Source organism: Syngnathus typhle, linkage group LG3, assembly GCF_033458585.1.
Source record: "Syngnathus typhle isolate RoL2023-S1 ecotype Sweden linkage group LG3, RoL_Styp_1.0, whole genome shotgun sequence".
Taxonomy (NCBI): Eukaryota; Metazoa; Chordata; class Actinopteri; order Syngnathiformes; family Syngnathidae; genus Syngnathus; species Syngnathus typhle.
In genome coordinates, this window is record NC_083740.1 from 3,948,389 (window position 1) to 3,976,141 (window position 27,753).

The 27,753-nt window shown below is 42.2% G+C and overlaps 1 protein-coding gene across 2 annotated transcripts in view; it reads left to right on the top strand.

Annotated features, from left to right (window-relative positions):
• Positions 1–265: 265 nt before the first annotated feature.
• Positions 266–27,753, top strand: part of sdk1b (sidekick cell adhesion molecule 1b) — a 141,069-nt gene continuing 113,581 nt past the window's right edge. For both annotated transcript variants that reach the window (XM_061274806.1, XM_061274807.1), the window contains exon 1: positions 266–1,650. In XM_061274806.1, coding sequence (XP_061130790.1) covers positions 1,500–1,650 — 151 coding nt within the window. In that variant the 5' untranslated portion in view covers positions 266–1,499. The remainder of the gene's footprint in view (positions 1,651–27,753) is intronic.

Below are 27,753 nucleotides of genomic sequence, written 5' to 3' on the forward strand. Positions count from 1 at the left end.
TTATCCGCGCTAAACGAGGGATTACTGTAGTTGGAAAGCCTTACCCATTTTTAAAACCCTAAATTGAAAACCCAACCCAAATTTAAAACCCCAATTGAATCAGGATTTCGGATTCATACTTTGAATCAAATCCTACTTAGATTGTGCAAGTGTACTAAATAGTAATACCCCCCCCCCCTCTTGTTTGGTTGCTTCCCACCCCTTCATTCGGCCTGTCCAATAGGAACACCGGAGGCTTCGGCATGGGCCAATCAGCGACGAGGGATGCTATTGAATGGAAGTTTTTGAGTTTGTGATAGATCGAGTGTAAAGAGAGTCGGCGTGAGACGGACTGGACTTGAAAGCGCAAATGGATGGGAAAAGTACACCGGCAGAGTCAAATTTCTTCATTTTGTTTTCTCTAATCAGGCTGGAATGCTTGTAAAAAGTCGGAAATAAGGAAATCTTTCTCTCTCGCTCTCTCTCTCCACCCCCCAAGTGTGCGTCGAGGAGCTTGGCAGGTGTTCGCTCGCGAGGGAGCTGCTCGCTTCACTCAGTCTGCGCCCTGAGCTTCAACAGGGTGCCAGCGGAGCTGCGGAAAGAACCGCCAACTTTGAGGACCACAACCCCCGATAAGAGTTGACGGAACCCCGGAAGATATTTACTACTGGCGGGTAGGCAACGGAGTACCACGAATGGACTGGCTGGTCCCGGGTAAGACGTCGGTGGCGGCGGCAAAAGGGCAACCGTGACGCAGTGGAAGAGCACGGATACCCAGTGGTCCTTCCTCCGTTTCACAACCAACTTTCTGCCGCGTTGCTATAAACTCTTTTCCGTGTCCTAAAGGATTAAAGCACCAGACTGTGAACTAAAGAGCACAAACAAGGCTCTTCTGGTTTTACGCTAACCTGTTGTGCCACCGGCGGTGCCCGCCGCATTTACCCGAGGAAGGCGACCCATCAGCGGGGAGAGTGAAGCGTCTCGCTACCACCAGCTGCTCACTAACTAGGAGTGTAGTTGGGAGTACTAACTAAGCGGTTTAGTAAGACTCGTCCACATATTGCCACACTTGAAGTATTTGAACTCATCGAATCAATTACGGAATTGATCCCCGGAGAGCGGCTTAATTTGGGCAGAATTGACGTGATCGCTGCTGGTTTTCACAGAAGATCTCGGACAAAGTGGGATTGCAGATCGATTGTGGAGAGTAAGCCGATAAATCAAAAAAAAAAAATAAAAAAAAAATAAATCCCCCCTAACACTCAAATGTAATAATTCAGCACGCAGATCAGCCATGTACACCGGCCGGGCGATGGAAGACGCGGACTCCGCCACAGCACGTCCACATCGCCGGGTGTTCTAGCCGTGAAGTCTCGCTGGCTCCGCTCCTTCCACCCCAAGCTGACTTTTGAACACCAAGACCGACAGAAGTCATCAGCCGTGAGCCGCATCAGAACTTTGGGATCTGGGAATTGGGACTTACCTTCCCGGGAGTGAACAGTGTTGCCTGAGGCTCCCCTATGTTGGGATTTTGCCGGTTCGGAAGCCTTCCGGAGGTCGTGGAGGGATTCTCTCTCGGCAGTGTGAGGATGATGCTGAGAAGCCAGCAGGCTCCTGTCTTGCTCCTGCTGCTCCTACTCGGATGCAACTACCACATGTTGCACGGCCAAGGTAAAAAAAAAAAAAAAAATGCATTTTTGACATTAATACTGCAAATCACCTGTTTATTTAATATTATATAAGCACAAAAGCTGCAAGTGGGGTAAAGTAAAAAAGAGGTAATAGACATGGTTGCTATTTGCTTTTTTTTTTTTTTGCCCCATGTTGCACTTTGCTAAATTAAATCAAGCCTTGTTTGTGAGCATTATGTGATGCAGATTGATGTCTGCAGGATTATGGTATTGTGTGTCTGCTTTGGGGAGAGTGTTAACCTTTGCAAGCATTGATAATTCCCCCTTTTCAGTCAATGACCTGCTTAACCGAGGCCCCTGATTTGACACTATAGCAACACAAATACAGGTCACACGTTCCAACATTCGGGTCACTTCGGTTCATCATTTCAGACTCTTTTGCATGACTATATGGGTAATTGTTGAATCCAGCAAAGAGAAATGGGAGAATCATAAGATGGAAGTGCCTTGTGGTAATGGTGCGATTCGATGCTTGGATATGTTCAAGTGTGTTTTGCTGTTCAGACGGGAGGGTAAGTGTGTGTGTGTGTGGGGGGGGGGGGGGGGGGGGATCAGATCAGACCAGGCAAAACAAAGACTCAAAGAAAAAGGTCAGGCCGGTGTCAGCACACAAATGTTCTCTGGGTCACAGATGGTGCGTGGTGGGCGAAGGCTGAGACGTGGGGTTATGAGGAGGAGGGAGTTGGAGGAATGTGTGCGAGGTGTCGGGCGGAGTGGGGTGGTGCTGGTGGTGGGGGAGCTATTTGTGAACGCTTTGAGAATTGGAAAGTGTCAGTGTGAAAGAAACAACACAAGGCGGTCGAAGAGGGTGTAGGGGGCTGGTCACGGGTCTGCTATTGGCCGAATAGGGCGCGCCTGCAGTTTAATCGATGACGGCGTCATACAACACCTCTGTGTACCTTTTCATAAAGTCAGCATGCTGCCTATCTTCACCCCTTGGTCCTAGGTGTCAAGGAGGAGGAGGAGGTGTGAGGCGGAGGTGCAGCGTGGCTGCAGAGTCAGCTCCCACTCCCCATTCCCTCCTCCTCGTTGCGATGTCACCGTCTCAGCAGCAGCATCAGCACCCGAGTTCCCCCACAGACCTTAATTGATGTGTCTCTAAACCCCGAGGGGGTAACAAGTAAACCCTGACTGAATCCGCCGTGTGTCCAAGTGGTACTTTTCTATTCATTCCACTGTAGCGTGGAAAAAGGCAGACAATTCAGCCAACTCATCAACCAGTCATGTGTGCCACTGTAATCAGCTCACTCCCCAAAGAAGCGTCATAAAAGATACGGTTGGATAATTTGGGTCCCTTTACAATGCGAAGGCAGTAAAATGTGTACTGAACTGACTAGAACTGTTTGGTGGCTTAAGTTTTTTTTTTTTTTTTTTTTTAATGTGGGACAAGGGGAGCGTGTAGTACCAGGACTGACCTGTGAGAGGCAGCATCCTGCCACTAGGCATATGAAGAATGGGTAGCAGTGGTAGAAGAAGTAGAAGGAACTAAGCTAACCGTTAGCTTATTTGGTCAGTTTCCTCGTCAACGTTATTATATCAGAAACTCTCAACACAACCTATTTGTGTCATGTAAAAACTTGTTAATGGGAGGTTTCACATCACGATCAATTAAATTGAATTAATTTCCTACTTAGCATGTTTGTGATAGGGGATGGTCGTCTTGCAGAGTTGACATACAGCATCATAAGGCCAAGCCAATGCTATAAAACTTTTCTTTAAGGTGTTCCGAGCCTTCTATCCCCAACATTTATTGGGACGTTTTATTTTAGGTGGAGATGGATGAAAATCACGAGCATAGGTTGATCCTACTGATCTCGCCATCTTTCTCTCCCCATGGTCAATCGATGCCCACACCCTCGTAAATGCAAGGCTTTTATACGAGCCAACCCTCGTCTCAGGGAGCACATTTAAATAAGCTCATCGATCTTTCATTTTAGAGTTTAAGTGACGGCAGCATTTTACTGTCTCTACCTCCCCCCCCCCCCCCCACCCACCTCCGCCTCTCATCTGTTCACCTCGTCGCTCTCCTTCCCTTTATTCATAACTTATCCCGCCGCTTTCTGAGCGCCCCCGTGTCATTGAGTGGGTTCAGCCCCACAGCCGTTGGACTGATTTACCTTTCCAGCACAGATACTCGACAGAGCCTCAGTCGGTACTTTACATTCAGCTTGGAAGTCTAACATTAAGTTTAATTGACAATCGTCATCAAATTCTCGATGGCAAAAATGAGAGGACTTGGACTTTTCGGTCAACTGACAACACCCTCGTTCTAATTTGCTAGCATTCTTATGAGCCCTGACAAAGTTCCATGTAAAATTAGTCCGATGCCAAAAGTCAACGGAAGCTAACATAACAGTGACGCGGATCATTTGGTTTCGAACAGCTGTCCTGGTCACTGCGTAATAATAATAATGAGTTTATAAGTAGACAAATTCTAATGAAAAAATACGGCTGCTCGTTGTTAATTTCGCCTAACCTTGGCCAAGGTAACTGCGGCGGGTGGTCCAGACATTTAATATTCGAAAAGATTCAGAACCACTATCACAAATTTTGAATCCAAACTACGCATTTCCCGCTTGTTATGTCTATCTAACGCTTTTTTCCAACCTTTGCGTGGTACCGACGTCTACCGCGACACATGGTGGTATCGGTCATCATAATTGTAATTATAATTAGACACCTATGTCACACCAGCTGTTGTTTTTCACCAGTGGGGGAAAAGAATTACGAGGTGCGGCGTTTGTTTATTCTGGCGATACATCGGGGTATGACTTCAGGGGAATATGACATTATTTTATTTTTTTGGACTATAAGGCACACTCTCGATGAACAGGCATAATATCTCAGTATAAGGCGCACTAAGGGTTACACACACCAACTCACTAACTCACTGACGGACTCACGCGCACACGTACTCGCACTCATCAGCGTCAAACTATTAAATCAAATGTGAAATTATTACTTCAGCGTGTTGTAATGAGAATAAGGATAAATTACAGACTTCATCAAATTCATTAGACTGCATGGGCCACCTCCTGTTGCTTTTCTACCTTTTTACCTCTCGAGTTAAATTTGAATTCTTTTGGGACTTTAGCAAGAGGGAGTGACTGCCCCGCTCGACATCGACTCGCTTATTTCTTATCTGTCGGGAAAAACAAATCAGCAAGCCTTCTTCTAAAACAAAACCAACATCTCAAATGTTGGCAGAACTGGCGAGGTTTTGTGAGGTAGCAGGTGGTGCTATAACCCCGAACTGCCAACTTAGCCTTGGAAAGGTGACTTGATCTTAGGGCAAACAACACATTTATATATATATATATTTTTTAAAGAAAAGCTCGTTGAAACGTGCAAATACTTTCAATTCACTATACCCGGCAGATCGGGACCAGGCTAGCTCAAAGAAAATCTTCCAGAAATACTCTTTGTGGACTTATAGGAAGCGTAGATGAATTCATTTGATTTTCAAGAGCAACATCCTGCTGCTCCTCTCAAAATGTGATTGTTTTTTGTGGCTTTTGTCGAACATGACGGTTTCATTCAAGGACCTCGTCTTTGCCTTTCTCTGTGTCAACAATAGTGCTGAGGAAGTATTTGAATTCTGTGCAGAAAGGCTTTCTTTCCAAATGGTACTTGGTTGATACACAAACACCGATCATTTGATGTTCATTTTTTGGTATTCAACTGAACGTCGCAGCAAACTTTCTTTATTAATAATCGAATCTTTATTAACCAGCAGCTTGCTTGAATCTTTTCATTCACCATTTCACTTCTGGCAGCCTTGACTTCCATCGAGCTATTCTTGTTATTTTAAAGCTAAGCTAATAGAAGTCTCACAATGTTGAGTTGACCTTCTCTTGAAATGTTTAATTCACTATTTGGATTAAAACTGCAATTAAACTTGTGGAGATGGACAGATTTCTTTCCACTCTTGGGCTGGAAATTGGAATAGTAACTCATGATATTATATCCAATGAATCGATGATTAATCGAGTATCCATTTATTTATTTATTTATGGAGGCTTCTGTTGTTGCTGATTTTGAATGTTGCCTTGACAAATTGACTCGCCGGTCCCTGGATAATATAAGTGAGGTTGCGATGACATCAAAACAAGCGTTCCATTTGCCCGATTGTGTATTCAGTGTATTGGAGCATCGTGATTTGCTTGTTCAGTACACACCCTTTTGCAGGTGCGTGTTCCCACTACGATACGTTTGATCCGCCACAGGTGCTCGAGAGGCGGGCTGGCTTCACTTTCACACACGTGTGTGTCTATCACTTCTATAAGCTCCAAGCGAGGAAAAAAAAAATTCCTTTTTGATGTCACCTAGGAATAAGCAGGAATCGCTCCATGTGTGTCTGGCCAGTTTTTATTTTTTATAAACTTATTCCTTTGATCTAGCTGGAAGGAGGGCTTCACCATGGCAGGTGGCTCCAGACTTGGCATGCAACAGACGTGTGTGTGTGTCCGTGGCCAGATTACAGCAAAAGTGCTTGTGTTTGTCAAGAAACTCTTTCATGTTATCAAATGTTTGCTGTTTTTTTTCCACGTGAGCTATCTTTTGTTGCTGGGAGTGGGAACGGATAAATGCAGAAACCCAAAATACGGATTTGTACTGGCATTTTTAAATGTCCGAATTCTTCAGGTCGGAAATGACCAATTTCAGCTACGTAAAATTCACAATCATTTAGAGTGACAAAGGTTTTTGCAAATGTTTTTTTTCCCACCGAGGTTCAGTCCAAATTGCAAAAGGTCGGCAGCCTTGAATGGTTTTAATGGCAGGTTGAAAGCGCCGGTTTACAACAACGTCATGAAGACCAAGACACTCACCAGAAAAGTCAGGAAAAAAATTGTAGAGACGTTTAAAATAGGGTTAGTAGAAAAAGATTTCTCAAACTTTGAGCTTTGATCTCAGGGAGCGCCATTCTATCCATCATCTTGAAAAGTGCTGCAAAACCTTCAATCTACCAAGACATGGCCTTCCACCTAACCTGACAGAGTGAAAGCACTGATCAGAGAAGCAGCCTGGAGGTTCATGGTCACTCTGGCTGAGCTGCAAAAATCCACCGCTCAGGTGGAAGACTCTATCCTTAGGATAACTCGATGCTTTTCTTCAGAAGATCCAAATTGGTCAGAGTAGATGGAGCAGTTAAATAACCAACCTTGCCGCCGTATCACATCAACAGAGGAATCCAAAACTGCTAACGACCAATCAAATGTATTCAATCTGTGAAGTTTAACACCAGACCTTCAGGTAAAAGATCTAATCTCCCTTGAATTCAATCCACCAAGGCTCAGACAGGCTAATATCATGAAGAGTGAACTTTTTTTGGTGACATGCTTCTGTTCCCGTGAGACCTGGACTGCTTGATGTGCCTCAAGCCTCCAGTCTGAGAGAATCAATGAGTACAAGACTGGAATACTCAGGTGGGAACCAATCAAGTTGGTGGCACCTGGAAGGGATGAATAGGAGGCACAGAAGGAAAGAATCGGAAGAAGGAAAAAAGAAAACCCATCTCAAGAAAGTAGCGCCTTTGTCGCATTGTCGAGGAAACTTCTTGGCTGATGGACAGTTCTGTGCTAAAATTCCGGTGCTCGTAATACCTTTCGATGAAAATGCCTCCGAGGGGAATATAAGATCTTTTATGCCTGTCACATATGGAAAGGTGCACATTGACATGATCAAACTATAAAGACCGAGCCGAGGTTGTGGTGATATTACTATTTTATGACTTCATTTTGTAAAGATAACCACTTGAGTTTGCCCACAAATTGATCTGGTTCATTTCGGATTTCAATGAAAGGGATACTTTTGACTGACGTGTTTATTTGATGATAATTAGAGGAAGGGATAAGATGAGAAAACATGCATCAAAGTGCTCATCAAATGGGCGGGCGAAGAAAATTGAAGGGTGGATTGGGGTGTCCGAATTTTGGGTCACTAAAGACGGACGGATGCGAAAGCGCAGCATAAAAAGAGAAGAGAGCCAGTTGGAGATTTGTCGTCCTGACGGATGAAGAGAATTCCTCAAAGAAAGAGAAACTAGTTTGATGCTTAATGGACTCGCTTCATCTCCTCCCCAATCCCCTTCGTTTAATTCCTCTCCAGCTGCTATTTTCATCCAATCATTGAATATTATGTTGCTCTTCTTCTGCTACTTCCATTTTGTGAAGCCTTACAAATGCAGACTCTTCTCTCCCGTTTTACCATCAAGTAAATGTCCTTTCTCTCTTCACAGATTTACTGTGTTTCCTTTTGTGTGGGAGGAGAAAAGCAAACAAATGAAAGCATTCGCGTGGAGAGAAAGGAGAAATTAATTATCCCATTTGCTCGTTTGTGCAAACTCTCCTCTGTGGGCACCATGCAGCAGCAGCAGCAGCAGGCTGCTTCAGTGTTTGCACAAAGACGCGGACGCCGACCCTCATATGCTTCGTCATCTTGTGCTCTCGTCTGACCTACTGCCTTTCGCCTCTGTTGGCTTTGTGCTTGCGTTTGACTCAGCAGAATGTCCTTGCCACTGCATTTTCAACCTGCCATTAGATTAGCCTCTTGGATGAGCTGTAGCTTTTTAGTCTTGAAATGCTTTGTGTGTGTGTGTGTGTTTGTGTGTGTTATTTTGTCCACTCGAGGTTACCCGCCTCACTTTCAACTGTAGTATCTGTGACTTTGGGTGTGTATAGTTTTCAAAAGCGGGTACTGGACTTGTGGGTGATGTAAACATTAGCAAATGATAGCTAAACATTTGCCCCGTGTGAAGTGATAGGACTTTAGCCATATTCACTTATCTTATTTAAACGTATCAGAGTATAACACACACAGATTTGTTGACGTAGCATATCAACACTCGGAGAAGGGTAACATTTTTAGGTTGAATCATTTATTATAACCTCTAAGATCTCTGGTCCCATTTTAAATCCATTCATATTGCTACTAGCCTCATCCTAGCTAAGTGCCCTAGTTCCATTTGAAATCCTTTAAAACCGCTACTAGCCTCATCCTAGCTAACGCTAAGATAGAGCGCATCCTAGCTAGCGCTAAGTGCCCTGGCCTCATTTTAAATCTTTTGATATTCCTACTAGCCTCATCCCAGCTAACGCTAAGATAGTGCGCGGGATATGGAACCAACCTATCACTGTATTTTATTCGCTGACTTTTGTTTAACTTTTAAGGTTACACTGTGCATGTGAATAGTTTTGCATCATTTGATCTATTCCATGTATTTCTTCCGTCATTAGAGTCGCACATTTTTGTATTTTCAGCACAGACCTGCCTGCACTTGTGAAAGGCCAATTTATAACAGTTGTTGCTAAATATGTGTCGCACGCTTCAGACAAGGTCCCATTCGCTGCGCCGTGCTTTATGATTGCCATCGTGACCGCAGCCTCTAATTGTTCAGTGAAATAATACGATTTCCTCTCAAAGGCAAACTTAGGCGGACGGGCTTGGTTCCAACAATCTGCCGCTCCACCATTCAGACGTCCTGGTGCCAGGCAAGCGAGCCTTTAATGGCTTTTGTGTTTGCGCGTGTTGCATTCGAAGCTCTGTATTTTCTGCTCCGTATACTTCTTTGCTAAATTGACTTGATTAGTGCTTGCACACTCACTTTGTCTTCTTCAGTGGCTTATTAGGATGTCACACACATCAAGGTGTGTGTGCGTGTTTACCTTGTGTACCGGAGCATTTTAGCCCATTATGTCGGCGGGTAATTGCTTTGTGGATGTGTATTTGATTTGGCTTTTAAAGCAGATCTTTTCGAAAAAAAAAATTTTCTTTGGACAAAGTCAGCGTATCCGTCATCCAAACCTCCCTTCTTTCCTTTTTCTTCTTCACTCTTACATGATGGTAGCCCTGCCCAATGCTTTTCTAAAACGAATTAGTTTGAGTCATGGATGTATACGGATGCTCGTGTAATGGCACAGCTGGGCCTTTCTCATTTTGCGCCCGTGCGTGGACTTGTGGTCGTTTCCACATTTTAAGGAGCTTTTCAGATCCCCTTTCATTTTACTTCTTAGTCTGAACACACTCTCTTTTTCCATGCCGTCACCCTCACCTCCCCCCATCGCGGTGTCGCGTAACTGCACACAAACTTTTTCCTTTTTTATTCCGGCAACTGGCCTCTTGCCCCCCCCGCCCCAGACACACACCGCTGTCCCCATTTCCTTCCCTTCTTTCTTACATTCTGACATCCCTCCGGCTCCATACAAGGGGATCCATTCCAGAGGGGGCATCCATTAACTGCCCCCTTTGGCACCAGCTGTCGTTCGGAGTCTCCATGACTTGGTACTCCTTTTAACCGAGCGTGTGAGAACAAATGAGTCAGTGCGGAGGGGCGCTCGCTGAATGTGGTCGGTAACCCGATCCGGGACCATGTGCGGTTAAAAGCATTAGTTTATAACAACTGCCAGGCCTGCCAGCATTTGCGGATAGAATAGAAGAACAAATGGGGTGTGGTACCTCACATCAGCGTGTGAAGGCAGGGGGGGGTGCATTGTTGAGTAGTCAGTGATTATGGGGACCTAGAGTTGTTAATTTGTGTAATCAGTGTATAATTGGCATGGAGGAAAACACATTAATCAGACCAGAATAAGTATCCGGTCGTCATGTAGTTATTCATTAGTCCGCCTCATTTGGACCATCTTCGGCGTACGGGGGGTTGGAAATACTGGTTGAGCAAATCACATCTTTCACATTAAATCCGTTGCATAATTGCATCGTGAGACCCTTATCTGCGTTTGGGTTGGTACGGCACTTCTTCAGTCGGCAACAATAAAACCCCCCCAAAAAAAAGAACAAACAAAATGGGCAAATCACATGTGCGAGTCGAGTTGGGTTGTTGGGTAAATAATCGGACATGATTCTCTGCGCTATTAAATCTGTAAATGTGAAAACGTCGCTGATATGTCCTGAGGGCGTGGCCACCATCCAATCCTTTCTCATTTTCTCATGTTCCAAATCGTGCCTCATACTGCTTTGCCTTTACATATAAGGAAGTACACGTTTTATAGACTTAAATGGGGATTGAATTAGTCTGGGACACATTAATTAGGTCCATAAATGTCTGCGTGCAGCACTTTCAGCAGATCTTTTAATGCTTTCTGTACAATCATCAAATAAAGTTGTTGCCGTCGGGGTTCTCTGGGGATGCCTGATATCTGCAGAACAAAACGAGCATCAATCAACTATACAGATGATTTATTTTCCCCCCCCACTAATATTTTATTATTCCCAAATGATGCTGAAGCTTTTTGCAATTCACCCAAAGCACGACCATGACACTGTCAAATTGAAATGCTGACTTTATTTTCAAGCAATTAACCGTGTTAAATGTAATTCTAAAGTATTTGTAGCTGGACTTCGAAAAGTCTGAGAGGCTTTGTAGCACAGAGCTGTAATTTCTCAAAGCACGAAGAAAGCCTAAACCTCAGCTAATCTCACAGAGTCCATAATGCTCTTGCAGTCCTCCAATCAATGACGAAACGGTTAAGCAAATCCATACACAAACAAACACATTATTTTAAGAGTGGCGCTCTTATAGGCGGTACATTGGAATGAAGCGCGTCTGAATTTTTTTTTTTTTTTTTTTTGGTGGCGGAACAACCATTTAAACATCAAAACAGTCCTCGCCGTTCACATTCGTCTGATCCTGTTTTGGCCTCCCAAGTCAGCAGGACGCCAAACATTACAACATCTCTCAGCGGGGAAGAGTAGCCACAACATGCTAAACTACAAATTACACAGTAGAGCAACATAAAAAAAAAAAAAAAAAGCACCACTTCCCAGATTGAAGTCCATAAAGCTTTTGTAGATTGGCCACTTTGAGACGCCACCACTTGATTGAAGATGTACTGTCAAAACAGTTGTTGGTGCCTGCTGGGACATTTACGCCGTATTTCTTTAGATATTGAAGTTTGTCAAGTGCAAATTTCCATATTTTGATCCGAGCATTGCAGCCAAACACAAATTGGCATAGTGTCTTGTTTTCTTCAGACCAAACGATTGCTGCAGGCGTTTTGGGTTCGGAAAAGGAAAAAAGGGCAGAAAAGAGGCTCACAATCCGTCTTTTTTAAAAAAAAAAAAAGGAATTACAGGTTGTCGACGCCAAATTGATGAGATTCAAGTCGATTTTGATTTGTTGCCAGCGGCACCAAGGATATTTATTCTGTGGAGTTGTTTTTTTCTTGTATTATTCCACACAAACAATGACTCCTGATCTCGGGCATCATCGGATGGTAGTCGGGCCTTCAAAATAAAAGCATGCTAGACGACCTCAAAATGACGTCACGCTCTAAGGCTCATACGTCTGGTCTCGCTTGTAATACGCATTCAAGGGAACCAAGACGTTTCCCAATTCTCGTTCCCTTTCTGAGCTGCAGCTCGCTTCCTATGTGGTTTGTTTATTTTCTTGTTTTCGCTCTAATTGCTGTTTTCACACCACACTAAATTGCAGCAAGGATCTAGCAAGTTCAATTAAAACGGTGTAAAAAGTGCCCGTGCGAGCGTACTCATCCGTGTGTGTGTGTGTGCGTGTTTGTTTTAGTTTACTTGTTAGGGCTACGCAAGAACCAAAGACGACTTTTTTTAATTACAGCTCTCCGATAATAAAGAGAGGAGAAAGGGCCGGGAGGGGCGGGTTAATCTCACAGTTCGTTTCACTCGCTGCATTTGGTTTTATACTTCCTTTTAAAGACATAAATCGCTGATCACTCGGTAAGACAATGAGAAAGCGAGAGAAAAGGGTGTCGTATATTTCTTCTATTTTTGTTTTTTAACTCAGAATAATCAGTCGGTATGCGCAAATAAATTGTTTCTGTTTTGATATACTTTTTTGCATTACACTTAAAGTTTATTTTGCTACAACATCGGTCCCGGGGAGTATTTTGTATTAACATAAAAGTCAAGAAAAAAAATGGGTCCAAAACAAGTCTAGTCCAGACCATGATTGAATACCAAACAATGCCAATTAGGGCTGGCCAAGAATAATAAGTGAACTCACAATATAACTCAAATTCATGTTTTAAGTATTAAAATATTGTCAGGGGCGCTTTTCTTCTGCAAAATTGTATTTTGTTTAATTTGAAATGTCTATTAATATTTACAGGTAAACATGTAGAAAAGAAGCCGCAAACAAGTTTGGAAACTCATGAATAAAATGTGTGTTATTCGGGGTACAAAAGGAATAAAACATGAAGACACATTCCGGGCCATCTAATATTTAAATAGGGACGCAGTCATTTCTAGCGATTTCCACCCCACATTTGATAGATAGGGAAATCTTGTTCATCATGTACAGTGAACACACATTTTTTTTCTGCAACAATATTTGGATGATTTTCAAAGTGTTCATTCCATTTTTTTTTGTCCAAGCAGACCAAAATAACACCTGCCCCTCACAGCATTTTCTATTTGTATTATGCAAAATCAGTTTCAACGCTAAGTCGAGACGAGTTGTGTTTTTAGTCTGTAACTTCTTGTTTGTATTGTATCGGACTGTTGCCTCTAAAGTCAATAAAGTTTTATGGTGGCGGCAGTTTGAGCCCAATAAATTTAAAATAGAACACCTTGGAAATCAACCAACTGCACCGAACAGATTGCGCTCCACTTTGGAGTTTGCGCTGAACTTTTTCTCCCCCCCCCCCCCCTACATTGAGAGTGAAGCCAGAGGGTGATAAAGAGTCAAGAGAGTTAAAAACAGGGCGGGAATGGGTTTTTTTTTTGCGTCCCGTGTAGGCCGCGGGACTTATTAATAGATATGCAGTTATGACGTCGGGTTGCATTTTGATTGTTGTCGAGAGATTCTATTCTCAGGGTTGCAGAGTGTGTATAGGTGTGTGTGTGTCTTTGCACCTCAGTCGCAAACAAGAGTGTTAAAACCTCTCTGGACGTTTTGGCTCGAGACGTTGATGCAAGACATTTACACCTTGATACTTCCAACCCGCCTACTCCCCCGAGAAGGCTGTTCTCTCCACCCATACTTCTGTTCTGTATTTTTCCCCCCCCAGCATGCTTTCACTCACCCCCCCCCACGCTTTTCTCGCAAATGTTTCCCCGCCCGTGGCATCTTCTCTCCTGACTTGAGGTGTGTCGAATCATTGTGTGCTGTTTAAATCTCCCCCTGGATGCTGTGGTGCTCCGTTTCTTTTTTGTATTTGTAATTTATTAAGGAGGCCTCAGGTTTAATAAAGAAGCACGATGGAGAAAGAAGGACAGTCAAGGTAGAATAATAATACATTTTAGGTTTCAAGAAAGTTTGCGGAAAAACTCCGCTTTTGGAAATATTCCATGGTGGTCACTTGCTCACCCCTCCCCTCTCTGCTTGCTGTACAGCCAGTATTAGCAAGTTTTGACTCTTTAAAATTGTCAAACCACTGTCATAAATGGAGTCAAATGAAATCAAATGTGATTAAAGTGGACCAGTGTCACATTTAGTTTGACCTTTGATCTTTGACATCTCTTCATAACCCTTTGTGCCGTCTGCCATTGTCTGCTCGCCTCGTCAATAATGAGGTTATCCTCAGCATCAACACGCTCCATAATACTAATTAATATCTTCCTTTTTTTATACATATAAAAAAAAAAAAGACCTGATCTATGAATCTCTTTCACATTGCGTATGCCAGCGCTCCGAAAGCCTCGGGCAAGAAGATCATCTATGCTTCAATCTGCTCCGAGTTCAATTTTCCTGGATGAACTTTTCTTCTCCCCATCGAGGCGTCGTGTCATCTTCTTGTTTGCATTTGTATGCATTTATTCACACTTAATGTAGCAAACACATTTTTCTTCTCCTTTCCTCTCTATCAGTCTTTTGCCTCCTTCTCCTCCTCTCTCTGTCTCACTCTGACATATGGCAGTGTGTTATCCACAGCCGCAAGGTACTAATTTATTGAGCTAACGATCTACACCACCTCCATGAATATAGAACGGTCTCGTCTCTCCCTCTCGCTGCGTCTTTTGCACGCCTCACCTGTTGTTCGCCGCATGTAAATGAGTAAGACACACATACACACGCATTTGTTTAATCTAATTAAGCAGGAACCTGTTTTCACAAGGAGGTTGTAAATACTGAGACTGTATTAGTGAAATGGAATTGGGCACGGCTCTTCACGCGCCTGTGTGCGCCTTAAATAACCAAAATTGTGTTCATCCATGTGTGCATGGATGTATTTTGGGGAAGATGCACGTGTCACTTAATCATTTCAGAGTTTATGAGTCTAAAATAAGAATGTATGAGCAGCAACTACGCCGGAGCATCATTGTGATTGGATTTATTGGTCACTGTGGAATATTTTTAGAATTGATTATTAGATCAAATAATCGGATACAATTTTATTCGCATTAAAGTGTCTATTAAAATACATTTCCCCCGATTACCGTTTATTAGCCAATTATTTTTTTTAATTTTTAATCTTTTTTTTAAATTTGGTTTTTAATATTATTAATTATTTTTGTTAGTTTTGTATTATTTTACAATTGAACAGTTAAGCAATATCACCCAAGTACCATATTGAGATTTTTATCCTTTTTTTAAATTTATTTTTTAATATAATTATTTTAATTATTTTTGTGTATTTGGGATAAGCGGTACAGATAATGAATGGATGGTATTATTTATTCTTTTTTAAAATTTAGTTTTTGATATAATTATTTGTATTTATATTTAGTATTTTTATATTTATTATTTCTATATTTATTTTCTTATTATTATATCAAAAAAAATATTTTCATTATTTTTGTCTATTTGGTAATATTTCATGGAAAAAAAACAACTCAACAGTTAAGCAATATCACCCAAGATGTGGACTTAGTCTCTCCAATTTTTTTCAAGAGTGGCTACAGGATTAGCAGCAATCCTCAAAGAATGAAAGAAGAGGTCAAAGCAAAGTTTTGGGCCCCAGTCAGGAGGAGTTTGCTGACTCTTCTGGTTGCTATAGCGACAGAGCCCTCCCTCGGAGCAACTGCTCCTCATGGGGGACATCCAACACTTGTTAGCGTCGCTTCATATCTCATCAAATTATAATAGACTGCAAGTTCCATTAGTGGCTTTATTCACCTGATCATTGATGAGACTCTGCGGGGAGCTCTTTAAGAGTTATTGGAGTCTGTTTTTGGATGAATGGGAGCAGGGCGAAGAAGCAAACAACTTTCCGGCGAGTGTGCCTAAGTAGGCCATTGTAGCAGTTTAGTTTATGCCCGGCTCCTAAGAGACAGCTTAATAAATTGCTTTTTCTCCGGCATGAAATCAGCAGGGAGATATGTGATTGGGAAGACAATTTTTATTTTTTTGCGTGATGAGCGCGCAGGGTGGGAATTAGCTTGCCAAATGTGGGCGATTTTTATGTAGTGGCACGTTAATTTGCTGAGTCGAGAAGCCATGGTGACGGCTGAGTATGAGTTTTATTTCTTTCAAATCAAATTACGGGTATGCTCGCTTCATTCAACAAGGAGACAGAGGAGGACATTTGAGTAGCAAGTAAGCTAACCTAATGACGCAAATGCCTAGCATGACGGACTGTAAAAAGTCTCATCCTTTGGAATCCAATCTTTTGTTCTGTCATTTATGCTATTCTTTTGCTTCATTTTTTGTTATTCTTGTGACTTGGTTTGTCCCAATGTACATTTATATTTTACACAACCAGTTTATCTTCACATTTTTCCTTTACTATGTTTCATTTTGTTATTAACAATTACCGTAATTTTCGGACTATAAATCGCACCGGAGTATAAGTCGCACCAGCCATACAATGCCCAAAAAAGTGAAAAAGAACATATATATGTATATAAGTCGCTCCTGAGTATAAGTCGCCCCCCCACCCAAGCTATGAAAAAAAACACGACTTATAGTCCGAAAATTACGGTATGTGGTTGGAACGGATAAATACTAGTTCAATTCATTTCAATAGGAAAATTTGATTTGGAGTACATTACGTCACGGGTTTGGTCCTGGAATATATTAAGGACATAAGTCAGGTACTACTGCATTTCTATTTCCATAAGTTGTCACGGTAACATGTTTAACAGCTTCTGTTATTACCCCTCACGGTGTTGTTTAAGGCTGTGTCGTCGCTGCCTCGCGGCTGTAAATCTCTCACCTTCATGTTGATTCTGTTTTGGTCTGCTCTGTTCGCACAAGACAATCAACGTGAGCGAGTGCGCATTTAACTTCACACAAATTGCTTATTTACCGAAATATTCATTGTGGAGTCATAGATTTTCACATGCTGTTGCCATATTGTCAGCCTTCAAACCACAGTGGGCAGGTGGACGAAAATAGTTTTTGTCAGATGCTGTATTGCATTTTAAATATTTTGTTTACCCAGAGGGACAAATAATCTGCTTGGGAAGGAAGCTTGGAAGAGAGGAAGGGAAAAAGCAGTCAGGATAATATTTACAGTTGCTCTAATTTGTTTGAGTTTCTTCATGTTTGCATGCCATTTTTAACTGCCTTTTTAATCTTTTTGTCTCTTGACCGTGTTTTCGCCTTCAAATCCGACACGCTATTCGCTCCAAATAATTAGTATTCATTTATTCATTCATTTGATGACTAAGGAGCCCTGAACCGATTTGCCGAACCAGACATGCTTGCGTGTAGCATCTTGGCTTCAAGTTCTGAGCGTAAATTTACAAATACTTCCATGTTTGTTTGTTTTTTTCGTAATAAATACACAACATTTACTAGCTAACTGGTAGAAATGGCCAATAAATAACACTAATCATTTATAACACTGGTTGAGTTCTTTTGACTCCTCATGGATGCCGTAGAGAGTTGTAGCACCGTGTGTGGCGGTCAGACACAGTAATAAATGCAGATCCATGCATGTATCCGCAGTCGTATTGATCGAGAGCTCTGTTAAGCCCGCTAAATGCTGATCAAAAAGCCCTCTGATACATTATGAGCCGATAAAGCCCTTTTCAAGCCCAGCGTATCCCCATCCCTTGACTGTCTCCATCATCCCTGTGGTTAATGCTGCAAATGCAGGAAGCAAGACAATGAACTGTGTTGATATACCAAATGACAACACAAAATATGAAGGCAAACATTTTGGGTTGGATATTATTCAAGGGTGGGGGGGTGGGGTTGCTCATGATCACGAAGCGTTCATTTCAATTTGTTGCTGCTTCCCGGATGTTAAACTCACTCAAATCTGTTTGCAATGTTGGTTATCCCTGCCCTGGTGAACGAATGAAATTACAGCGCCACACACGCACGCACACAAATACAGTAGACGCACACTTATGCACCCTAACCTCTGGACAGGGTCCCATCCAAAGTATTAAAGGGTCTTAAGAGGCAGAAATCACTAATGACTTCCTTTATCTCCTAAACACAGCTTTAGACCTGATCACTCGGCCTCTGAACCCGCACACACGCACACGCACATACTAACAAACCCAAATTCCATTGCTGGATAATATCCAAAAACTGAAGTATGGCAATGTTGACAAGCCAGAAAGGAATATGTGCTGTACTCCATTATTATTATTATTATTATTATTATTATTATTATTATTATTATTATTATTATTATTATTATTATTATTATTATTATTATTATTATTATTATTATTATTATTAATAATAATATTATAGACACATGCATACTGATTTCTAGACAACCAACCCCTTTAATCAATTATCTTTGAAATGTATATTGAATAAGAATTATTGGAAATATTTTTTCTCATTTAAAAAAAAAAAAAGGAGAATAGCAGTCCGGGTTGTCGTCTTATTGACTTACACAAGAACAGCTTGTATTCCGTATTTAAAAGCTGGTTGTGCTCTTTGTTAGTGGAAGAGACAAACAAACATGACTGTGGTACAGAAAATCGATCAGCAACCGCATAAAAGCCATTTTTTGATTTTTTTTTATTCAATTCGCCCCAGCTGCTTAGCCAGAGTACAATGCTGAAAAATTACGCTTCATAAGGGCCTATTGTGCCGTGCATATTTTTTTTATACTAGCTTCATTTATTAGTATCCATTCACCGTATGACCATGGCAACTAATATAAATGGTAAAATGGGCCATGGCTTTCATCTAAGAGGCTAAGGCCGGATTTGATTTAAACAAATTGGAAGAGAAAAGTGAAAGGCAACTAGAAGGAGATTTTGCGGGATGAAGGAATAAAGACTGCTAAGACTGGTTATCTTACCAGGTTTAAAAAGAAACGCTTTAACCAAGTGAGCGGCTCTTAGATTTTTGAAAAAATCTTTCTTTTTCTTCCTGCGTCGTATGTTACTCACCTGGATTGTCGATCCGAGATCTGGAATCAATCACCTATCAAATGAAAGCTCTTTTTTTTGTGTTTGTTTACCTCCGCTATCATTATCTCCGAAGATGCTGATCGTGGAAGCAACAAAAGCACATCCAGGCTTTGAAGCTCTTTAAAAGCCTGAAAGCAACCAGCTGACCTTGACTGATATTTTTCTGTTTGTGTGCTCCTCAAAAGCCTGAAAGCAAAAGGCTGACCTTGACTGATATATTTCAGTTTGCGCTTGGCATTTTGCAGGCAAGTAATCACTTGTTTAATGTCGGCACTTGACATCCTACTTTAGAGTTCTTCGAGGGATTCAGATATTTTTGGCATCGCTGATATGCCGAATATGGCTCAGAAACCGTGTGAACAATTTATTTATCCTAAAATGTTATTTAAAAAATAAATAAAAAATCAAACTATCTCCGCATATCTGACCGCTTATATTCCTCAGGGGAATAGAAATGATAACAGTCCGTAACTTTGGTAGAATTACGGGCTAGAACATTGTGATTTATGGAGTTCTCGCTGCCCAGTTGAGCTGCTAATGTTTCTCAATGAGGCATAGCTTCCTACTCAGCACTAAGGACCAAGTTGCACAGAAGATTGGACACAACACGCCATATCAGTCAAACACGCATAAATGACATCAATGAGTCTGAACATGCAACAAGATTAACATGTGAACGTTTCAGGAATGCCCATGAAGTACGTTTGTATTGGAAAATCAATGAAGTGGAACGCCCTGAATTTGAAATTTGGATTTACTGGGAAGTAGGGTCTCTAAAGCAGTTATATATAACTGTGGGAGAAATGTTACAAACAAAAAAAAACAAAAAACATTTTCATACATAACGGATTTCAAATGAACGTCACCTTTGGCAAGCGCCAATCGAGTCTCATTTTTCCAACAAAGGTTGTTCCTTTCCTTTTTGTATAGTCCTTGATTAATACTTTCAAAAAGATTTTTTTTTCTTTCCTGCCTCGGGCAACCGTTTATTTGGTGTGCACTGTGGGGGTGGGGGCGAGACAAGTCAAGCCAGCCGTGATAATTGTTCATGCTATTTGTGATGCTAACACGCCGCTAACGTGCTGTGAAGGCCAACTTCAAAATGAAAGCTTACCAGATAATACGTTAATACCTTGAAAGGCTTTTATAACATTTTATTATATTCTATTTCTATTCAATTAGACCTTGTAGTGCAGGGGTCCTCAAACTTTTTCCTGTGAGGGCCACATAACCTTTCCCTTCTCTGATGGCGGGCCGGTGTCAGTTTGTAACAGAAAAAGTGTGACGATCGTAGGGGAGCTTAAAATTTTTATTGTTTTACAGAAAGCCACCCATAACCAAATAACGGTTATTTAATAACCCTTTCCAGGTTCTTTACAGAAAAAAAGTCAGGAAACAAATAATAACACTATTAATGAAATAAATAATAACTAAATAACCCTCTCTGAGTTCTTCACAGAAAAAACAGGAAATAAATAATAACTAAATAACTCTCTCTGGGTTCTTCATAGAAAAAAAAACATGGAACATTAACTTTCTGTTGTGCCATGCACAATCTTAACAGATAAAAGTTCAGCTCAGTTGTCAGAGCAGAACCTCTCTGACACATATGAGCAGTCTCTTAAAGTTCTTGTGTTGATTCCTTATAATCCTTTTGTAGGTTCCAGTAGGCTTGTAGACACCGCTGTCTTTTTTGTTAAAGTTTGATAGTGCGTCATAGTCTGGGGTAAAATTTGTTGTGGCAATTCTTAGGCGAGATCCGAGGTGTTGGTCCGTTTACCTCGATCTTTGAGGGTAGATGTTGACGTTCATGTGGCTGAACGTCACGTCGCGTACGTCGAGCCAAATTGGCCACTCTCTTTTAAACGCTCGGCACTGTGTTCACCTTGCTTTTCCTTGGGCGACATTTTAACGGAAGGATTCCAGGGGAAGGTTTGTGGGTGGCTTTAGCGCAAAACTGCATCTGAAAGCTCAGCGCGCAAATTACAAGAATGCTGTCGTCACAGCCCACGCTCTAAATTCGGGACTGATACAAATAGAGCGCGAGTGCACCATGTCCGTACACGCACTTGTGAGTGTGCACCGAGCTTTCTGACACGGCTTCCGGTAGTAAATGCGCAGGCGAGCGCTTCCCCATCTACTGGGGAAACGCAGTCATTGCAGGCAAAATGAGCAAAAAAAAAAAAAAAAAGTTTAATAATACAATTTGTTCAGGGTTGGCGGGCCGGATTAAACGGTCCGGTGGGCCGTATCCGGCCCGCGGGCCGTAGTTTGGTGACCCCTGTTGTAGTGGAAGCTGGTCTGAGTCTAGTTTTTATTTCCACTAACATCCACAGTATTTCAGCTAGCAACTAGCAACCTGATAATGCTACACATCTATCCCTACTAAAATAATTATTTTTCATTTCCTATGATCAAACGTTAAAATCAGATGTTTGGCTAATGTTTTAGTTTCAACGCTATTGCTTTTCCACTTGTTTGACCCGTCAGGTCAGACCACTAAATGTATTGGAGAAAGCTTTTAAAGTCAAAGACAAGGAGAAGACGGGAAAGGGTTTAGAGGAAAAGGAAAATAATCAAGTATATATCAGTGCATTTGTCGGAGGGACAACGTAGGGACTTAAGGCATCAAATGATCTGTCGGAGTTGATCCTGACCCATTAGGCTTTTTCTTCACGCACACACACACACACACACACACCTCTCTGTCCGTGCCCGGCAGCAGCAGATGCTGGCACGCACAAACGGCTTCCTTTGAATCTCCCGTCTCTCCGCTTCCATTACTTACCCTCTCTATCTTTGTAGCTTCTCTCGCCGGCGAGATAAAATGCCAGTCATCCTTGGCTCTGATCGTAAACAACAAATGAGGGTCGCGGGCCAGAGTACAAGGAAACCGGCGTTAAGACAAAGTGGGGTGCCGGGTGAGGAGAGTTTCGAGAGAAAGGCGGTGGCTATTTGATAGTGTCAGCTGTATAGAGGCGATACAGACAGGCCATTCATCTCAATGGATCAGATTGCCGTCTCTAAGGAGTGCGCCAACACAAAACGCACACAGGAACACACACAAACTGAGAGCACTTGATGGAACTTGGATGCACAGACGCTCTTTGATATACAAACCAGTTCAGGTACAGTGATGGAAAAAAAAAAAAATTCTCCAGGGCTGAAAGTCATGTTGAGTTGACGACTACGAAAAAGATGGGAAAATGGTTCGAGTGAAGTGTAGGTGTGGATGTTTCCCGTCAGTGTGGCAGAGTGAGGAGGAGTCTGAAAGGGTTTCCATGAAACGCTGTTCCCGTTCTTAGTCATATCACAGGGGACGGCGCGAAAAAGAACGGACTACCTTTGGAGTTTTGCGAAGCCTACGAAATCCCCGCAGATTTAACCAGGCCGTTGTCGTGTTTGTCAGACACTGCTCATAGTCTTTCTAAGGCGCTGCTTTCCTCTCGTAACTCTTTCCAGAGAAGAACATTGAAGACGTTTTTATTAACACCACTAATGTTAGTTAAGAAAATAAACGTCCGATTTTTTTTTTTTAAAAAGCATATCCTCATTGCCCTAATTATTTTTCCAATCTTGAAATCATAGATTTGTACTCAGGTTCCTGCCCCTCATAACTAAATTATTTTTATTTTTTGAGCTAAATACATTGAGCATTTGATTACATTTCGAAAAAGCTATATCATCCATTATAATGTTAATTCTTCTTTCATCAGTCTGAATCCAGTACTTGTCTTTTATCTATCTATATCTTTTCACACTAATCCTCTTACCCATCTCATGTTCTCATTGTCCTCCACTGAGAGGCAGACAAAGAGAGAAAGAGAGAGAGAAAAAAAATCAGAATTTTAGGATATTGTCCATCTCTCTCCCTCTTTTTCTCTCTCTCTCTCTCTCTCTCTCTCTCTCTCTCTTTCTTCAGCGGCCATTATTCTGCTCACTCCGCTGCCTTTTTATCCCCGCTCGTCTCGGCGAAATCAACTTCTTTAGTATTCCGCTGCTGACGCCGTTGAAGAACAATCGCAGTTTAGGCCCTTCCTCATCTGGCTGCGCATTTATTAGTCGAGCGAGTTTGTTTCATTGCCAAACAGGCCGCCCGATTCGATGTTTACCTCTGCTTTGCGCATTAGTCACTCGTAATGCCGCTTAGGTTTTTTAATTAAGTCGCTGCTGAGGCGGTTTGAAGTTTTAAAAAAAGAAGCATGACAGAGTGTCATTTAGTGTTTTCTTTTTTTTCTACCCTCCCACGTTTTGCCATCGACAGGTAAAGAGACCATCGTTGCCGGGAAAGGTTAATCAGTTTCCTTGTAGAGATGATTTAATCTGTGGGTCACGTGCACTGGATGGATTCATCACATCGTAGATAGATCAATGTCAAACACACACACACACAACACACACACACGCAGTACGTAGTTAAATGAGTGGTCAAAAGGAGGCTCTGTGGCGTTGACACCGAGGTGACAGGAGGTCATGCAGTCTGTCTAGCTGATAGTGCTTTTGTCATTTCACATCACTTTTAGCCACAAATCCACCTCCGGAGCCGCCCCACAGCTTTATCTGTGTTCCTAAAGGTGGGAGGATCCCCCCCCCCCAAAGAATTTGGAATAACAGTTCTGGAATGTGGAACTGAGAAGACAAATGACAAGAGTGACAAGAGGGTTCATGGGTAGTCTCGATTGTACTAACTTCTTTTGTGTGTGTTCACTCACTAGCTTTTTGTCTCTTAAATATATGCTAATGTTGTTATCGCGCCACATCCAATCCTGTTTTTCCACTGCTGAACCCTTTAAAGATATATTTTTGCCATTTGTCACACTCCAGTTGGCACTCTGGTGTGTTTGTGTGTGTGCAAGTATTCCATTTTTTTTCCCTTCCTGATCTATCTTCTCCTCAACAATAATGTTGCAGTATTGTTCGGAGCGATTGTCAACTCGATGGTATTGAGAAGGAGCATGTTCAAAAGAGAGCTAATTAAAAGTAGCTGCATTAGCTTTCTGTGCTAGCACACAGTATTTCATACCGTGCCCACTTTTTGGTCTTGATCCATTTTGTCTCACTACCATCTGCAGTTTGGCCAAGCTTGTCATCAGCAAAGCTTCCCTGCTTTACGCTCCAAGCCCACATTTTTTCACTTGCTGTTTTTTTAATCTATCACACAAAGACCCCCCAGACAACGCACACACTTTATTCACTGAGACCGATATGCTTTTGAAAATTGTTCTTGTGGAAAAAGTTCTCTTGTGGTGCTACAGAAAAGTAGCGCTTGATCAGTGTGTACTTTTCCTCTGGCTTGTGGGGGGGTTAGAAAGAGAGAGAGACTGGGGAGAAGATAGTGTCAAGAGCAGGCGGGTGTTCACAAGCTGATACTGGAGTTGAGGAACTGCTCGCAGATCGGCGCTCTGATATCGGCACACGCGTTTGATAAAGATGCTGCAAAGCACACGACAAAAAAGATGCGGCCCAATTACAAGCATCTGCTTGATCCCAGGCTGTAAATTGCTCCCACACACACATGAGCTGTTGCCTCGGGGAAAACATCATATTTAAAGAATATGTTCATATCTTGACAACTGAGACAAATACAAAACTCACCTCAGCAGGCCCTTTGAAGAAGTGCGTTAAAGCTGAACAACAAATCAAATACCAACCACAGTCTTGCTACTAACAAAAACGTTGTTTGTTTAGGGTGCTATCAAGGTGATGCTCCTGTTCATTTCTTGGGAGTTGTACCTTGAGATACAAGTGACCCAACTTATTTGTTTTTTGAGATGTGAGCAGGCTGATTTTGCTTCGAATTTGCAAGTGCAAACATGCTAATGTTAGCATTGATCATCGCAGTTTGCAATACTGACACCACGCAGCCCGGGACGGATTAGTAGCATTTCCATTCATTTCAATGGGATACAATTCTTTGAGATAGTGTTTTAAACCAAAAGTCTGATCATTAAGCTAAATAAACTCTTTCTAAAATATTTCGCAGCACACCATCGGTGATTTAAAACATTTTGCCTATTTTTCACTGCACCACAAGTCACAATAGAATTGCTTCAAAGATACAAAATTGATACTTTTACACAAACTAATTCAACCCTATGGAGTGGCTCAATCCATCTATTTTTATGCCAAGCCTAAATAGAAGTTTGAGAGTGGCTGTTCTCACCTGTCACCTGAGAATGCAAATATGTTTTTTTTTTTCCTTCCCCAACAAAAATACGGCCATTTTAGCACATTTATAACCATCTCTTTTAATCTCAATGATTTAACAAGTGTCCTTTTGAAAGGCGAAGGGACCGAGCGAACTGAGTGGTCATTTTAGCACATCTTGCTCGCCTCTCCATCTCGTAGTAATGACACAGAATGCCAGTGACTCATAAAATAAGCATGGAGCCTCCACAAAGCGACAGTCATCCAAAAACCCATTCCATCCCATTCTTACTTGGCCAAAGTGCTCTTACCTGAGAATAGACTTTTCTTCTCTGCACCTCTCCGATCCAGACCTACCATCTTGTAGCTTTTACCTTTTGCAAGCCTGTCATTACATCACCAATCAGTCTCTGACAACTTGAAGTTAAGTGTAGATAGACCCTTAAATGTGATTTACAACTTGTGTGTGTTTGCTGGTGAACTGCGGAATTGAGCCACAGGCCTCATCTCCTAATTGCTTGCAAAATTGATCGCGTTGCCCGTCTCATCCATCACACTCTGCACCCCTTTGACCATTCTTATATTAGTATGCAATGCATATGCATATGAGACCTTTCAGTACTGTGTAAGGCTCCTTTTCTTTCTCGCTGTCTGGGACTTCCCGGACAGGTGCACGCGGCGCTATACGCACAATTTTATCAGGCACGCAGGAAATCACAGACACATATTCAATAACAGCCGGGTTGAAATGCATGATGTATGTCGGCATGTGTCATTTTGACATGTCGTCGTTTCCGTGACGGTGTGCACGTAGACGTGTGCGCGACAATTATTTGGCACTCATTTTTACCTTTTAGTGTAAAAAATAAGACTTTGTTTTAATTAATTGGGGAAATTACTAGCAAATCTGAGAAGTACAGAGAAAAGAAAGAGTCTTATTTATTTGATTTTAAATTTGTGAGTGCGGGTTACACTCACTCGCCCTCTATAGTCGGGAAATTACGATACAAAGTCAAAAATATGTAAAAACTACAAAAATAAAAAGTTATAATATTCAGTACACCCCAAAAAGTTTTTTGCTAATAAGGTAACATAAATAAAAAAAGTTGTCCAGCAGGCCAAATGTAAAAAAAAAAAAAAAAAAAAAAGTTTGTGATGTCATAACAGCCAATCTTTTATTCCAAGTCAATTTTGATAATCCCTCATGACTGAACGTATGGCAGAACAAGCTTGTCGCCCGGTGATGGTTATAACAGTGATCCACGCCCTGTCTATTTCAATGGCGGCTAACATTCCTCGCACACCCCTGCGTCACATCGCGTTCCGTCAACTCTCATTATGTCGCTTTTGATCGAGGCTCGCCGTCAACGCCGTCGCGTGACTGCCTCCGCGGTCGTCTCGTCTCCCCGCATCATCCATCCCTAACGCTTTCTTTCTGGCTGCCACGCTTGCTTATCAATGCTGACATCCCCACTATCTGTCGCCCATTATATTCCGCTATCTACTCCCCCCCCCCTCTCCCTTCCCTGCCGCTCGTTTTACAGCTTTATATACGCCTACTGGCGTATGCAAAGGGACAGACAATGGGCTGATAGACAGCGTATACGGTTTTAGAAATAGCTTCCCTGTCGGCTTAAATGTAAAAGTTCCTAATAGCTGCGAGTCAGCATAATCTGGAGATAAGCACCACATTACAGCAATACGAGCGTTCACCCGTACCGATGTAGGGTTGCGTTTCGATATATCCCGTTCACTTAGGCGGACGCATTCGGAGTTGGACCAAGTGCCCATGCATTAGTGCCGCCGTGACTATTTACATTTGCTTCAGAGATGGCAAAGTACTTTTAGCACCACCTCTGCCCTTTATTTCACATCATTCCATCCATCTTGCATTGTTGCTAAGCAGGCCGAAACGTATGTAAAATGCTTTTATGGGTCATCCGGGCCCATGTTCGTGCCGAGACTGAACCGGAATGTTTCACTCTCCGTTCCGTCACTGAGCGTGACATCGACGTAAAGCCTCAGGCAGGCTGGCAATATTCCCCTCCCCGCTGGGGGAAGAGCCAACCTCGTGTTTGGTCCTGCAAAATTGTAGTTTAGAGCTTTTGATTCCCGACACCATCCAACTTTTCTCCCTTCTGATCGATCAAAGACAGAGAAGGCTGAGGTCAGCCAAAGAATGAAAGAAAAGTGCTTCCAGACAAGATGCTGTAGTGGAGTGCAAAAAAAGTTGTTTCCTGCTATGATGGGTACATCGTGTTTTCCGTTTTCTGCCTCATTAGAGAGCGTGCTAGAGTGAGGAACGGGGATTTGATGAAAGATGCAAAGCGTGAACGTTTCAAGTGTTTACGTCTGACATACGCTTGTTAGCTTAGCTAGCAATCAAGCAGCTTTTTAACGACAGCCACGGACAACCTTTGATTTGCCTGGATCCCAAACATTTTTTTTTTTAAACCAATAGGCGGGATCTCAGTTTACGACTTTAGGTTTCAAACGACACGCAATGAACGCTCAGTTGCTGCCAAAGGTACTTAATGGAATTAGGACTTTACTACTGTGTTAGCAGATTTCAAGCAGCGCCTCTTGCATGGAGATGAGCCAGATGAAATGGCTCGGGCATCTGTTTGGGATGCCTTCTGGATGCTTCCCTTGTGGGGTTTTCTGGCTCTGGGGAAGA